This window comes from Mobula birostris, chromosome 17 (genome assembly GCF_030028105.1).
Source record: "Mobula birostris isolate sMobBir1 chromosome 17, sMobBir1.hap1, whole genome shotgun sequence".
NCBI lineage: Eukaryota > Metazoa > Chordata > Chondrichthyes > Myliobatiformes > Myliobatidae > Mobula > Mobula birostris.
In genome coordinates, this window is record NC_092386.1 from 54,270,411 (window position 1) to 54,285,634 (window position 15,224).

Consider the following 15,224-nt stretch of genomic DNA (forward strand, 5'->3'; position numbering starts at 1 on the left):
TTAGTAACCCATGCTTCCACTTCCTCATATAAATCATTTATAAGAATCACAGACATTACAGTTTGTAGATTTTCTTTTTATAGTGTATGACTTCAAGTGATTTCTGATGATGGATAATTCCATTCAAATAAATAAAATAAACAGAGTTAGATGAGCATTTGGCCCCAATTTGCACACTAATGTTTTAATTTCTTTTAATTCAACAGAACTCTAGTTCATGCTCAAGCATTCAAGACCAAAAAATTGCCAACATGTTTGAGCTCTCAGTTGATTACCGTCAGCAACACTTTCTGATTGGGCTTCTCTTCACTGAACTTGTCGCCGCCGTCGAGTCAGAATCAGAAGGGTATGGCTTTCTACCTCTGTTTTGATTTTTGCTAGGGATCTCTGGCACTGAAAATCTCTAAGCGATGGGTGTACTGTTACTCCATCAAAGTGTATTATGGAATAGTCAAAGTCTGATTCAATCCTCTAGTGAGTACGTAGCTGAGGTGGGGTCATATGCAAAGCATAAAGTCATTAGATTCAACATGGAAGGACTCCTGCTGGGTTTCACAAAGGCAATTAGGGACAGACAGCAGATGTTCACAGTGCCCATGTCTCAAAGCATAAATAGGTGAAAAGAGAGTTGCAATTGTTACTCTTGTCCCAGTTCCTCTACAAGGTTACTACACACTTCCTGGGGCTCGGGTCCTTTCCTCCAGCAGAGACAATGGATTCGGGCAGATGACTTGGGAGCACCAGCTTCTACTGCACGATGTGCTGAGGAGGAGTGGCATCATCTCCTGCTGTTTCAGTGCACCGCAGGCCCATCTGTTGTGTCGGTCCTGTGGATGGAGAGGAATAACATGCCACATACTGGAGCTGTTCTCACCCTCAGCCTGTGCTGCTAATCCAGTTCAAAAAAGAAGAGCCACGTGAGAGAGAAATCTTCTGCTGTACCTTCAGGGACTTGAAGGTTTGGCAACCTGGCATCCCATGGTGTGCACATCCTATAGTTTGTGATGTCCAATAGTCCATGGCCTCAGGAACCAAACCACCAGCTGTAAAAGCCCATTGCCTAAAGGAGATCCTGGAAGGTTAAATGGGAATAAGTAAGTAGACTAGGGGAGAAAACCCTGGCAAAAAAAAGACAGACTGATACCTAACTAGGTTATTTTTCTGGGACCTTTATTGAATCCAACTGAGAAAGTATCCATCAATCCTCCCCAGGCTTGGATCCTGGAAGAGTCAGACCAGTTTAGTTAATACAATATGAAAGATAGCTGTTTCAATTGATAAGCCTAGCTCAGCTGGCAGAGATGCTACAATCATTCTATCCATGGGACCCATTGTGTCCTCCTGATTAACTCCTCTCCAGTAAATCTTAAGATCCTCATAAGTAGTTTGCTTTGATATGTACTCAAGGCTTAGGATCCTTTTAATATGGGTATCATAGTGTGTGCAATGTCTGATCCAAATTAGCAAATGTCAAAAACAACAGTAAAACTTTAGAATCAGAGGCTCATGAAGCTCATGTCTTCCAGCCCATCTCATCCATGCCAATCAAGTTGCCTAACTGAGCTCGTCATATTCTCCTGCACTTGGCCTATGGAGATGTCTGGTTGTCCTTCTGTGGGGACAATCGTAGAAACACCATGGAATAAAAATGGTTGACCATCTGTTGTTTGTTTATTCCTGCAGGATAGCTAAAGTACAGAAGAAGGCTGTCAATGGAGTGCTCAGTCTGCTGTGTTCACACGATCTGGACTCCCGCTATTCAAAGTCAAAAATTAAAACTAAAATAGCTGCTTTATACCTCCCTCTGATAGGAATCATAATGGATGCATTGCCACAGCTATACGACTTCACAGGTACCAGATTTTCTTGTGATTAACGTTAGCACAAGAGCTAGGAGCATGCAAAGCTATGTTAACATCTGTGTATATTCATGGATCATTGAAAATGCACTCTCAGCAGAGGGGTACGCGCGTGGATGTGGGCTGCTTTGCACAACCTTTTACGGATCTATAAATGTTTTGAGCACAACTTGCAAGTAGTGTTCAGAGTTGATGGTTGGTCTTGCATTTCAACAAATGTGTTATTGGTGATCCTATAGAAATTGAGACCAAATCCCATTGATGAGACAACTTCAAAATTGGTTCCTGCAAATGATCTCCCCTTGGTATTCCTTTCCCAAACAAAATTATAGATGCATACATCAGGTTTCATTACTGCTCTCCGGTGCCTCAGATGAAAATGTTCCCTTCGCGTGTTATCTTTGACATTGAGTTCTTGCAGCCTGTCTAATAGCAAAGGCCATCAAGATCAAATCCAAGGTTGTCTTCCACTGCCGTCCTGTATAATTTGGAAAAATGCCATGAAGAATTGGCTTAGACACCAGTATAAACCTTGTTAATTCTCAGTGCATTGTTGCTCCAAGCCTGCTTATATCATTGTATAAGAAGGCTAAACAGTAACAATTGAAAATAACTTCCATCCAAATCAGGCTTTTAACATAAAGTATAAATTCTGCTGAATTCCACGCAAAAAAGGAACTCGGAGTGGGCTCCAGGATAAGACAGTGTGGTAAATTTCAAAGTACAAGGTAAAATTTATTATCAGAGTACATACATGTCACCACATACAACCCTGAGATTCTTTTCCTGCAGGCATTCTTGGCAAACCTATAGAACAGTAACTGTAAACAGGATTAATGAACAACAAACTGTGCAATTGCAAACGTAAATAAATAGCAATAAATAACGAGAGCATGAAATAACAAGATAAAAAGTCCTTACAGTGAGCCCATTGATGTTAGAACACCAGAAATAGAATGAGTGCAGTTATCCCCTTTTGTTCAAGTGCCTGATGGTTGAGGGGGTAATAACTATTCTTGAACCTGATGGTGTGAGTCCTAAAGCTCTTGTAACTTCTACCTGATGCAGCAGTGAGAATCTTTGATGGATGCTGCTTTTTTTTTGCGGCAATATTTCACGTAGATGTCTCATGGTATATTCCATGATAGTAGTCTGAAGAAAGAAAAGGCAGTCAAGATGTTTGTTGTTGGTCTTTCATTTTCAAATCAATATTTTCCTCACAACATCAAGTAATTTGGGAATCTGATTGTCGTTGAGTGGTACCAACAGGTTGAACTTCATCATCACAGCTTTTCATTAATATGTTTTCCTTTTCAGAAGCTCGGTCTAAGAAGTCTCGACCAAGTGGTTCAGATGGTGACTCAGATGTTAGCCCCCTCCATCATTCAGTTGCCGTTTTGATAGCTGGAAATCCTGTAAACACAATGCTGAGGAGTACTGGAATAACATGCTCATCACTGGTATGCTGAGAGTCCTTCAGAAGTCTTTTGTTTATTATTTAAATCCTAAACCTAGAAGAAAGCAAGCATTTGATTAGCCAGGTGGTAACTTTATCACTATGGTGTCACTCACAATACAATGGTGCTTCTGTGATGCTGCGATATCTTATTTCAGAATACGGAGTGAGGTAATGCCAAGTGATCATTTTTATGTCAGAATCTGATTTACATGTAGTTAAAAATATATGCCATATGCTAATATTACATAACAATTTCACCTGGTCACATCCAAAAGATTTATTGAGAACTTTTAAAAAAGATAAAACAGTAAAGTGTGAGGTTATGCACATTGGTTGAAAGAATAAAGGTGTGTACTATTTTCTAAATGGGGAGAGAATTCAGAAATCAGAAGTTCATTGGGACTTGGGAATCGTAGTTCAAGATTCCTTGATTCTTTAAGGTTGACTTGCAGGTTAAGCTGGTGGTAAGGGAGGCAAACCCAAAGTTAGCATTTATTGTAAGAATATACAGTAAATAGAAGGATGTGCTGCTGAGGCTTTTTAGGGCATTGATCAGACTGTATTTGTAACATTGTGAGCAACTTTGGGCCCCGTATCTAAGGAAAGATGTACTGGCCCTGGCGACTATGACAAGAATGACCTTGGGACTGAAAGGCTTAATGGATGAGGAGCTCCTGATGGTTCTGTTCCTATACTCATTGGAGTTCAGAAGCATGGGTGGCGGAGGGGGGGGGTGCTTTTTTATTGAAACCTACCGAAAACTGAAAGGCCTAGATAGAGCGGACATGAAGAGGATACTTCATTAGTAGATGAGTGTAGGATTGAAGGAAACAGCCTCTAAATAAATGGGCATCCCTTTCGAACTGAGACGAGGAAGAATTTCTTCAGCCACAGAATGGTGAATCTGTGGAAATCATTGCCACCATGAGCTATGGAGGTCAAGTCATTGGATGTATTTAAGGCAGAGATTGATAAGTTCTTGATTGGCAAGGGGGGTTAAGGGTTATGGAGAGAAGACAGGAGAATAAGATTGAAAAGCAGCCATTCCTGCCTAATTCTACCTCTGCATCTGATGTTCCTGTAGGCTTTGAATTCTAATAATCCTTTTATCAATTCTAAATATTGTAACATGATCAAAGGGGATGAACTTATCAGTCAGCATGGTGAAAGCACAGTATAGTGCGAGCTGCACATTGTACCCTGCTTCCAATACTCAGCTTTCATCAACTAACATTAGGAGTACTCATTGTAGCAGCCTCTACAATGGTGCAAGAACAACCCATTCTTTTTTGTTCTCCTGTAATTGTCTAACCTGCTGAGATGCTTGCTGACTGCCTAATGCTTTGCTCACTAATAGTGGAAGCAAATGGAGAAGAGTATCAATGATATTATAAACCAATATATTTACACATTTCCTGCAACTCCTCTGTGTTTTCTCAATTGTGCTACATATCCCTTGCAAGGTAATGCAGCATTTTTGGTCTGCAATAAATGTGTTTAAATTCATACCTACATATTGCTTGGTGAAGCACTTCAATACCTGGCTCAGGGTCTCAGTCCTGTTTAGCTGGCTTTGTTCACTAATGAAATTCTATGTTCATCTCGACTTGTTGTTCCTCAGATAGAGGTAATCAACGCCCTGTACAGGAAGACATGGACAACACTGAAAAAGGAGTAGATGACTGCCAGACAGCATGCGTGCCGTGCCATATGAACCATTAGGAAGAATATGGCCGCTTCTTGATGCTGACTAACATTATCATCAATGAATCCCTTAACATTAGCATCCTGAAACCGCTGGCAAAGTTCAAGCATACCAGCCCCATAAGGATAGTTACTAGAGCTGTTTCAAGGCTAAGGAATCAATTCTAAATTCACCAAAGGCTGCCCATTACCCACAAATCATAATCCATTGAGCTGATGGCAGTATCTGGAACAAGTCCCACGAAGCTCAATTCAACAAGGACAACGTAATTCACACTCCATTCTCCTCCCCATTAGAAGCTCCCAACAGCACTGAGATTGTAGCATATGTTATCTGAAGGCTGCCATTACCTCTCTGACAACTTCACCTAAACCAATCAAAGGGATGAGAGATGAAGGTAAATGGGAAGATCACAAATCCATCTTCCTCTAGAAATCTGTCACTGTCGTGACTTGGAAATACTTCAAATTGAACTCAAATTATGGAACACTCCAGCCATCGGCACGGTAAAAGTAGCTAAACAAAGTTGATTATAGCCATTCATGGATTCTTCTCAGGACCAAATAGAGATAGGAATAAAATATTGGCCTTCTAAGCTATATCCATAATCCCAAGAATAGTTACTTTTACTAAAGTTTTCCAAAAGAATAATCATATATTTACTTGACAACTTCTCCTGAAGGATGGAAACTCATGGCACAATATTCAACCTACCATTTTATAGTGATTTCCCTCTTAATATAATTTAGAGTTTTATTGGTGGGAACTAATATGGCTTTTTAAAACTTCCAATTAGTTTGGTATCCTCCACCATTTTTGGAACACTGATTATCTGCTTGAAAATAACAGCTGCAAGTATTTATTGCATTTTAACTAGCATGATAAAAATAGCACATAGAGGAATTTTAACAAACTCTTATCTCTTGTGGAATGCACCAGCCATGAGCTAATGGTCCCTACCCTAGTACAAAAAAGATGTGTTCTGAATTTAGTTTGTCTTAATTCCAAGTACAGTCTGTTCAGCAGAATATCATAGGATTGCTATGGAACTTTCTCTGTGACAAAGTTTTAGATTTGTACAAAAAAACTTCCTTGTTCAGAAATTCTACGATTCTTTTCCCAACTTTGATCATAAGACGTAGTAGCAGAACTAGGTTGTTCGGCCCATCAGATCTTCTGCACCATTCCATCATAGCTGATTTACTGTCCCTCTCAACCCCATGCTCTTACCTCCCCCCCCCCCCATAACCTTTGGTGCTCTGATTAATCAAGAACCTATCAACCTCTGCCTTAAATATATCCAATGACTTCTTAGCCCATTCTCCCAACCTGTCGAAATTCCTCTGCAGACACTCTGCTTCCCCAACACTACTTGCCCTTAAACTTATATTTGTATCATCCACAGACTTGGTCACAAAGTCATCAATTCCTTCATCCAAATCATTGACATACAACGTGAAAAGAAGCGAACTCAAAACCAACCCCTGTCTTTTACTCTTTATATATCTGAAAATCTTTTTGTATACTCTTTTATATTTTTGACTAGTTTACCCTCATATTTCTTCTTTTCTCTTTTTATGGCATTTTTAGTTGCCTTCTGTTGTTTTTCAAGAGATTCCAAATTGTCTACTTTCCCACTTACTTTTGCTATATTATATGCCTTTTCTTTTGCTTTTATGCTTTGACTTCTCTTGCCAGCCATGGGTGCACCATCCTCACTTTAGGATACTTCTTCATTTTTGGGATGTATCTTTCCTGCACCTTCCGCATTTCCTCCATAAACACCAGCCACTGCTGTTCTGCCGTCATCCCTGCTAGTGTTCCCATCCGTTCTACTTTGGCCAGGTCCTCTCTCGTGCCTCTGAAATTCTTTTACTCCACTGTAATACTGATAGATTCGATTTAACAACTCCTTCTCAAACTACAGGGCGAATTCTTTCATATTATGATCACTGCCTCCTGAGAGTTAATTTACCTTAAGCTTCCTAATCAAATCTAGATCATTAAATGACACCTAACCCAGAATTGCCACTCCCCTAGTGGACTTAACCAGAAGCTGCCCTAAAAAGCCATCTCATAGGAAATCTATAAGTTCCTCTCTTGGGATCCAGTACCAACCGGATTTTCCCAATCTACCTGCATATGAAAATCGCCCTTGATTATCACATTTCTCTTTGTGCACTCCTTTCCTACCTCCCATGGTAATTTGTAGCCCACATCCTGGCTAATGTTCAGAGACCTGAATATAACCCCCATCAGGGTCTTTTTACCCTTGCAGCTTCTTAACTCTACCCACAAGGATTCTATATCTTCTCTTCCTTGGGCAGCTACTCCTAAGGATTTGATTTCATTTTTCACCAATAAAGCCACCCCACCTCCTTTGCCTACCTGTCTGTCCTTTTGATACAATGTGTATCCTTGGATGTTAAGCTTCCAACTATGATATTCTCTCAGCCATGACTCAGAGATGCCCACATCATACCTGCCAGTTTCTAACTCCACCATAAGATCATCTATCTATTTGTATACTACATGCATTCAAGTTAGTTTAAACCCTCCCCAACAGCTCTAGCAAACGTGCCCACAGGGATATTGATATACCCCCAGTTTCAGATGTAACCTGTTCTTTTTGTACAAGTCATAATTCCCTAGAAGTGATCCCAATGATCCAGAAATCTTAAATGCTGGCCCCACACCAATTCCACAGTCAAGCATTCATCTGCCAAATCACCCTATTCTTACAATCACTGGCATTTGGCACAGGCAGTAATCCCAAGATGTCCTGCTTTTCAGCTTACTGCCTAACTCCCTGTATTCTCTCTTAGGGACCTCGTCATTGTTACTGGTACCAATCTGTACCACGACTTCCGGCTGTTCACCCTCCCCCTTTGGAATGTTGTGGACTCAATCCAAGGCATCCCTGACCCTGGCACCTGGGAGGCAAAGTGTCTCTTTCACGTGCACAGAATCTGCTTTCTGTTCCTCTAATTATGGAATCCGCTCTCACTACTACAGTCATCTTCTCTCCCTTCCCATCTGAGCCACGGAGCCAGACTGTGCCAAAGACCTGGTTGCTGTGGTAGTCATTCCCTCCTTAAAACAGCATGCAAAGTGGTATACTTATTATTGAGGGTAATGACCACAGAGATACTCCGCACTGGCTGCTTATTACTTACAGTGACCCAGGGACCTGCCTTCTGCAACTGAAGGGTGACTACCTCCCTGTAGCTCCTATCACCTCCTCATACTCTGCTATGGCCAAAGGTCATCAAGCTGCAGATCCAGTTCCTTAACATGGTCTCTAAGGAGCTGCAGCTAGGTGCGCTTTGTGCTAATGTGGTTATCGGGGAGATGAGGTCTCCCAAATTTCCCACATCTCACACAAGGAACATGCAATTACCTCTAGATCAATTCTCAGTGCATTCGCGTTGTACTGCTTGAAAAAAAGATTTACTAGAAACTTTCTTACTTACTTACTTAGAACCTCCACCTGTGCTTGCCCAAACCTGTTGAGCCAAAGCCAGACCTCTCTAACACTCGCCCAGTCCAGCAATGGCCGTTCTGTTAACATGTCCTTCCTTTTTATTGGCCCTGTGATGATTTCGCACTGCATACTGGCAAATGACCTCCGGTGCTGATTTCAGCCCACCCAAAGAAAGGTGTAAGCTCCCAAACTCTTTTCCAACTTTGCGCTGTGTCACCAACAAAGTTTGTAGCAAATGCAGCAGAATGTCTGAAATTAACAAACTGAAAAGTTCTGTAGTTAAGAATTATGATAATGCATGGATAGCCAGGGTATAATGTAAAGTTTAAAGTCTTGGAGCAGCTCAGTCAGTCACTAGCAGTGAAAGATAAATACATCCTTCAGACGTAACATTTCAACTGCAGCTTGTGCTTGTGCGTGACTGTCGGGACTGTGTTTTGCACCTTAGCCCCAAAGTAACCCTGCTTTGTTTGGCTGTATTCATGGGTATTAGCGAATGGTGGAATGACATTTAAACTCGAACTTGAACAAACTGCCTTGAAGTAACTCAGCAAAATTGTTGAATCCATTGTAACTCATTGTACATCCTCTGTTTTAATCTGGCACACCAAACATGGAAATTTGGCTGGGTGTTTCCCGCAGGAAGTTTGCCAAAATTGAAAAACAACCTGTTACCCATCCATTCCCCAATTCTCCCAATGTAAATGTGTGAAAGTGTCCATTTCCACCATTTCTTCTGGGTCCCTCTCAGATCCCAATGTTATGGCAGGCAATCAGAAGGACTTCCAGAATTTCTCCGCCACAATGTTCGCAAATTTGTATTTGTCCTTGACTACTGCATAAGAATCATGAGTTCACTATATTGAAACATCATATGGCAAACTCCGTACACTTGATTAAGCTGCAATTAAAGATTTTTTTAAGGTCTTAAAGATTAGTCTTATTTGTCACATGTACATTGAAACATACAGTGAAATGTATCATTTGCGTCAAATCAGATCAGTAAGGATTGTGCCGGGGGCAGCCTGCAAGTGTCACAGTAATACAGGCACCAACATAATATGCCCACATCTCACTAACCCTACCTGTGGATCCTTGGAATGTGGGAGGAAATGAAAGCACCTGGAGGAAACTTACATGGTCCAAGGAAGAACGTAGAAACTCTTTACAGACAGAAATGAGACCCCATTGATTGATCACAGGCACTGTAATGTGTTTGTGCTAACCACTACACTACCATGTCATCCCTGGAATTGGTTAAGCAACTGGATACCTTAAATCCAGCTATTTTAGATGAATAGGATGGAGTCAGATGGAACATCGAAAACCAAGCTTCACCTGTTTTATACAAAAAATAAAAGTATGAACAATGAAATTAGGGTTTTGCATGATTATTGAAGGTTTAATTTTATTTCTCTGCAGCCAAGCAAACAGATTAATCCATTGGCTAGTGATGCAAGTCGGACATTGCTGATTTGCTTTTTATGGATCCTAAAGAACGCTGATCAAACTCTAATGACAAAATGGGCTTCAGATCTTCCTGTGTCTCAGCTCAACAAGATCTTAGACTTGCTGTACCTATGTGTTTCCTGCTTTGAGTACAGGGTAAGAACCTAGCTTAATTACTGCATGAATTGTAGAGAGTACCTTCTTATATTTAACACTGCATCTAGGTACAGATGAAAGTTCAACAGATGTCAACTCTTTCAACTAGGAATCTTCATCAATGTTGAATCTTGTGCATTTGTTGGTATTAATTTAAATTTCTAACATTTTATTTCTATTTAAGCCCCTCTGGAAAAAGTTACTGTTCCATGCTAATGTTTTTATAAATGGGTCATAGTTGCTGCTATTTTCAGAAAATGCATCTGCCATAAGGGCATGCACAAACTGAGATAATGTAAGACAATCAACAGTTTGCACAGTGGTCTATTAGCGCACACACCTGTACTGAAAAGTGCCTGACACCTACATGCCGTCATTGATATCATGGATACTTAGTCCGGCCTCCTGCAGACTTAAAATAGTAACGACTCACTTTGCGGTTTGTCCATTTTTACATATGTCTGTCTCGTGTCAATGGTCACAATTATCAAGATTAGTGTCAACCTCCAAATACACCTTGAATGCTTACATGTCCTTCATCCACTTTTCTTTCTGCAGTAACCATGGTTACTTTGTCATTTGTTGAATAGCAGAACTGGCATGATATCACCTCTATTAGTGGCTTCAGGTGAAATCAATGCACAAGTCCTCCAATAAAATTGGACATATTGAACCAGAGTGTTATATTTTATAGGAACTGTTGATGCACGTCACACTGAACTAACCTCCACTCTATACATCAGTCCCTTTTTGCAGCAGTGTAAAAGCCATGCTGGGAACTCTTCAATGCTGGACTGTGATCCAATAGACCTTCATGGGGAAGTTTACAAGGAATTTCATATCCATAGTATTTATTCTCTCAACAGCAGTCCACAAACATAAAATAATATATGCAAAACAACAATAATAATTCCAGTGATTGACTTGATCTCTGGACTACCAATTGCTGGTATAATATAGGTTTGGTACAGAGAGATATTTTAGCACTGAGAGAAAGTGGTATCCTGGTTCTGTTTGTTTCAGGGCAAAGGAACCTCAGATAAAGTTAGCACACAAGCTCTGCAAAAAAGCAAACATACGAAGGCACGTCTAGAAGAGGTGCTTCTAGGGAATGCAGGAGCTCGTGGAGAAATGATGAAGCGATGTCGTGGACCAGGTAAGCCACTCATCTTCTTTTTGCTACCCGTAATTAAAACCAGTCATTTTAACTCAGAATATTCGCTAACACCATGAGAATAATGGCAATGAAAATAAGTGGGAGAATGGGATTCACGAGATTGATCTGAAATCTGGCTTAGGTTCAATGGGCTGAATGGCCTCATTCTCTGGCAGTAGAAAAGATACTTGAATAAAGGCTCTGTCTGACTATTGAATCCTTTCTTCCTTCTTGAATTTGTACCAATTAAATCTTATTCAAGTGCAGTTTCTAAATCTATATATTTTGTGAGATGCTATTATTAATTACAAGTGATGTCTTGCATGAATGCTCGCACTGATGAGGAAACTATTCATGTGCAACAGCTCCTGTTGTTATATGTTTGTCATCCAAGTTGCTTATATTGCAGTATCCTCCAAATAGCTCAATGCTGTGAAAACAAAATAAAAACACAAATGATGGAAATCGGTAGTTGAAAACAGTAAATATTGGAAATAGTCAGGTTAACAGAGGATTCCAGACTGAAACGTTAACCATCTCTCTTCAATGGATGCTGACTGACCAGCTGAATATCTGCTACATTTTCTGTCTTTATCTTCAAAGCTATACTTTAGTTGTTTTGATTGATAAGTTACACAAACCTTCCAATTTTTAATAAGGTGATAATCTAACAAGCTTCTGTTTGTAACTTTGTAACTCAATGGTTTCTTGAAAATCTCGGTGATTACCTACATTTCTACTTTCCATCTTCCTCCATGCTACAGATTTTCATTGATTGGAAATCCAGGTGGTTGAATGTCAGACAAACAGAAGCAAGAAAAACTAAGGCTTCTGAAAAATTTGCAGTATGCCGAGTATTATTGCCTTTAAAAGTCCAAGGGGAAAGTGGCTTCATCTGAGTGCCTGAGTAGAGGGAAGATTTGCTTTGTAGCATAGTTACATTATTCTGATTCTGCTTGCAACACTGTCATCATGTGCATGGAGGTGACATTACAAATGTCAACACTCAGGTGACAACATAATCTACAAAAATTATCAAATTAACAGTCATCAAATCCCTTATATTGAAGAGTAATTCTATAGTCCTAGCAAAGAGCACAGGTCAAGATAGGTCCATAATATTGTATCCTAGTACAAGATTACAGAATTTCCATCTTCTATTAGATCATAAAATCATAAGTTATAGGAGCAGAATTATGCCATTCTGCTCCATTTCATCATGGCTGATCCATTTTTCCTCTCAGCCCCAATTTCCTGCCTTCATGCCCTGAGCGATCAAAAATCTATCAACCGTTCAACTACTCGTGACTTTAAACAAAAACCCAATTTGAGTTTACTTTAATTAAGAATTAGACATCACATTGATATCCATAAAGTTAGCAAAGAAATATTTCCAAATGTTTGCTTATTTGTTAATTATATTTTTGTTTTAGGGAATGAAAGAAACTTTGGCATAAATGAAAACCTGCGATGGAGGAAAGATCAAACACAATGGCGACAGGGCAATGAGAAGCAAGAAAAGTATGTAGGCCTTATGAAGGATTTTTCAATATAGAAACACTGGGCAAAAGGATTCCATTTGACTCGATCAGATCTGTGGCCCTACTCTTTCTTCACAATCCTTTTCTTCAATTTTTTTTCAACTGCCTGTTAAATTTTATAATTGAATCTCTTTTCAATATCCTATCATCACATTCCAGATAACAAGTCACTGGGTAGAAAATAAAATTTTCTTGTATCGTATCTAGGTCCTGTGCCAATGACTTTAAATTTGTGCCATCTTGTCACTGGAAACAGTTAGTCCGAACTTTCAACAAATAATTAATGGCTTTAGACATCACTCCTCTTCATTTTTTTCCTCATCAAAAGAGAACAATTGCAGCTTCACCAGTATATCCACATAATTGATGTCTCTCATCCTCATTCATTCTCAAAAAGTATACTCTGCCGTCTTTTCAAAGCCTAGAGATTCTTTCCGAAGGGCAGGGCTCAGAATGGAGTACAAGAAATGAAAGGTGCTTGCTAAATAGGTGATTATCCAGTTACACAGATTGTGCTGGAGTTTCTATAGGGAACAGGAATTGCGGGCAATTGAAATGAGCTGAACGTTATTTTTGTTATATATAAAATAGTGAGTGTGAGTTTCTAGTTTCATATTCCCTTATTTACTGTATGTCAATGAAGTTTTTACTTTAATATAATTTATACCTATTTAGTACTGTTGTTATCACCAGCCATCTGCATAAACTGTACATGCTCACTTTTGATCCCACCACCTTCTTCCTCCAGCTAGCTTTCATGCCAAAGACAATTCCTCCCAACTGTTCTGGCCTGACAATACACACAAAATGTTGGAGGAACTAAGCAGGTCAGACAGCATCTATGGAAAAAAATACAGTTGATGTTTCGGGCGAGACCCTTCGGCAGGACACTGTACTTTTTGACTCGATCAATACATTGACTGTACTTTTTTCCATAGATGCTGCCCCTGGCCTGCTGAATTCCTCCAGCATTTTGCGTGCGTTACTCAGATTTTCAGCATCTGCAGATTATCTCTTGTCCTGTCCTGAACTGTGTTTCAGAACATCTTCACAGCTTACTGAATACCTCCTCCAACTACTTGCCACTTAAACTCCAATAGCTTTAGGTTACACTATTTCAACAATCACTTTGTTAGTCACCTGCACAAACTTCAATTGCGCTAAAATTCCTCTGTGTATATTCTGTCTTCCCACAAACCCAGTTAAAATTTTGGTGCAGTCCCTTCCAGATCTAATTGGATACTTAGACTTGAAGAAAATTAAAATTCTCATGTTAGTCTTTACTTTATTTTCATGCCCTCACTTGATATTGCTCTTTAGTCTTTAAAAATGATTTCCTGCCCTTTCTCAAACATTCCATCCATTTTACTTTCTGGCCCTGTGCAAATCCCACCACCTTTACCATTTGTGTAAAAGCTTTGAGCTGCCTGAAGATCCCGCTATGCAGTTCTTTCCTCAAAGCCTCCATCTCCCCTTCTGCAAAATAAATGGAAGCATTAACAATCCTTCTGATCAGTCTTCTGTTGTCTTCATCCATCCTGCATGCTTAATGTAACTAGTTTGAATTTTTTTTGTATATCCAAAGCAACATGTCAACTGAACGTGTTTGCAGTAATGATTAATAATTATATTGATTCAATATCCAATCGTTCTGTCACAAAGACTCATTCTTACTTTTAATTTTAACAACATATTATAAAGTTATTATTCTAAAAATACAATCTAATTTCATTGCTGGTTCATTTGCTTTTATTCCAGAACCAAGGCAGACCTGGATCAGGAAGCTCTGATTTCAGGGAATTTTGTTACAGAGGCTAATCTGATTATTTTAGACACCTTGGAAATAATTATACAGGTAACATTAGTATAAGTACATTACATTTGCATCCACAGAATGAATCACACCATTTTCTTTCAGCCTGGAAGTTATGTTTAAGTTGTGTCTGAGTGTCTCAACCAAAAGTTTGGAGATATCCTTCACCAGGATTTAAGCTGTGCTGTTAAATAGTGCTGAGGCTGATAACTATGTCTGTCTAGGTACCATATCCGCTGCGTACTTTGGTCACCATGGTTTTCCATACAGATCTATCAAATATATCAAATACTGATAAATATAGTTTACCAAAATTGCGTGTGCATGCAGAATTGTCAACTCCAAAACAAAGAATGTTTATGTGACCACGCTGCTCCGAAAATGCTCTGGTTATTTTCATTTATCACCAAGTTCACATATTCGTTTAATGCACTGTTACCTTTTCATGGCTGATTATTTTATTAGGGTGAGAGGGTGGATAAAAGAGGGTCACGTTTTCCCTAATGTAGCTAAAAAGTAAAATTGATGGCAAATTGACCAATTCCTTCCAAATGAGCTTCCCATTTTAGGTGTAGCTTCATTGCAGATCAGTATTAACATCT

General features: G+C 39.5%; 1 protein-coding gene across 8 annotated transcripts in view; it reads left to right on the plus strand.

Moving 5' to 3' along the window:
- dock8 (dedicator of cytokinesis 8) overlaps positions 1-15,224 on the plus strand; it is a 256,091-nt gene that overhangs the window by 195,735 nt on the left and 45,132 nt on the right. For all 8 annotated transcript variants that reach the window (XM_072281729.1, XM_072281730.1, XM_072281731.1 and 5 more), the window contains 7 exons: positions 207-346; positions 1,684-1,853; positions 3,177-3,319; positions 9,930-10,112; positions 11,136-11,268; positions 12,702-12,789; positions 14,568-14,664. In XM_072281729.1, the coding sequence (XP_072137830.1) occupies positions 207-346; positions 1,684-1,853; positions 3,177-3,319; positions 9,930-10,112; positions 11,136-11,268; positions 12,702-12,789; positions 14,568-14,664 (954 nt within the window). The remainder of the gene's footprint in view (positions 1-206; positions 347-1,683; positions 1,854-3,176; positions 3,320-9,929; positions 10,113-11,135; positions 11,269-12,701; positions 12,790-14,567; positions 14,665-15,224) is intronic.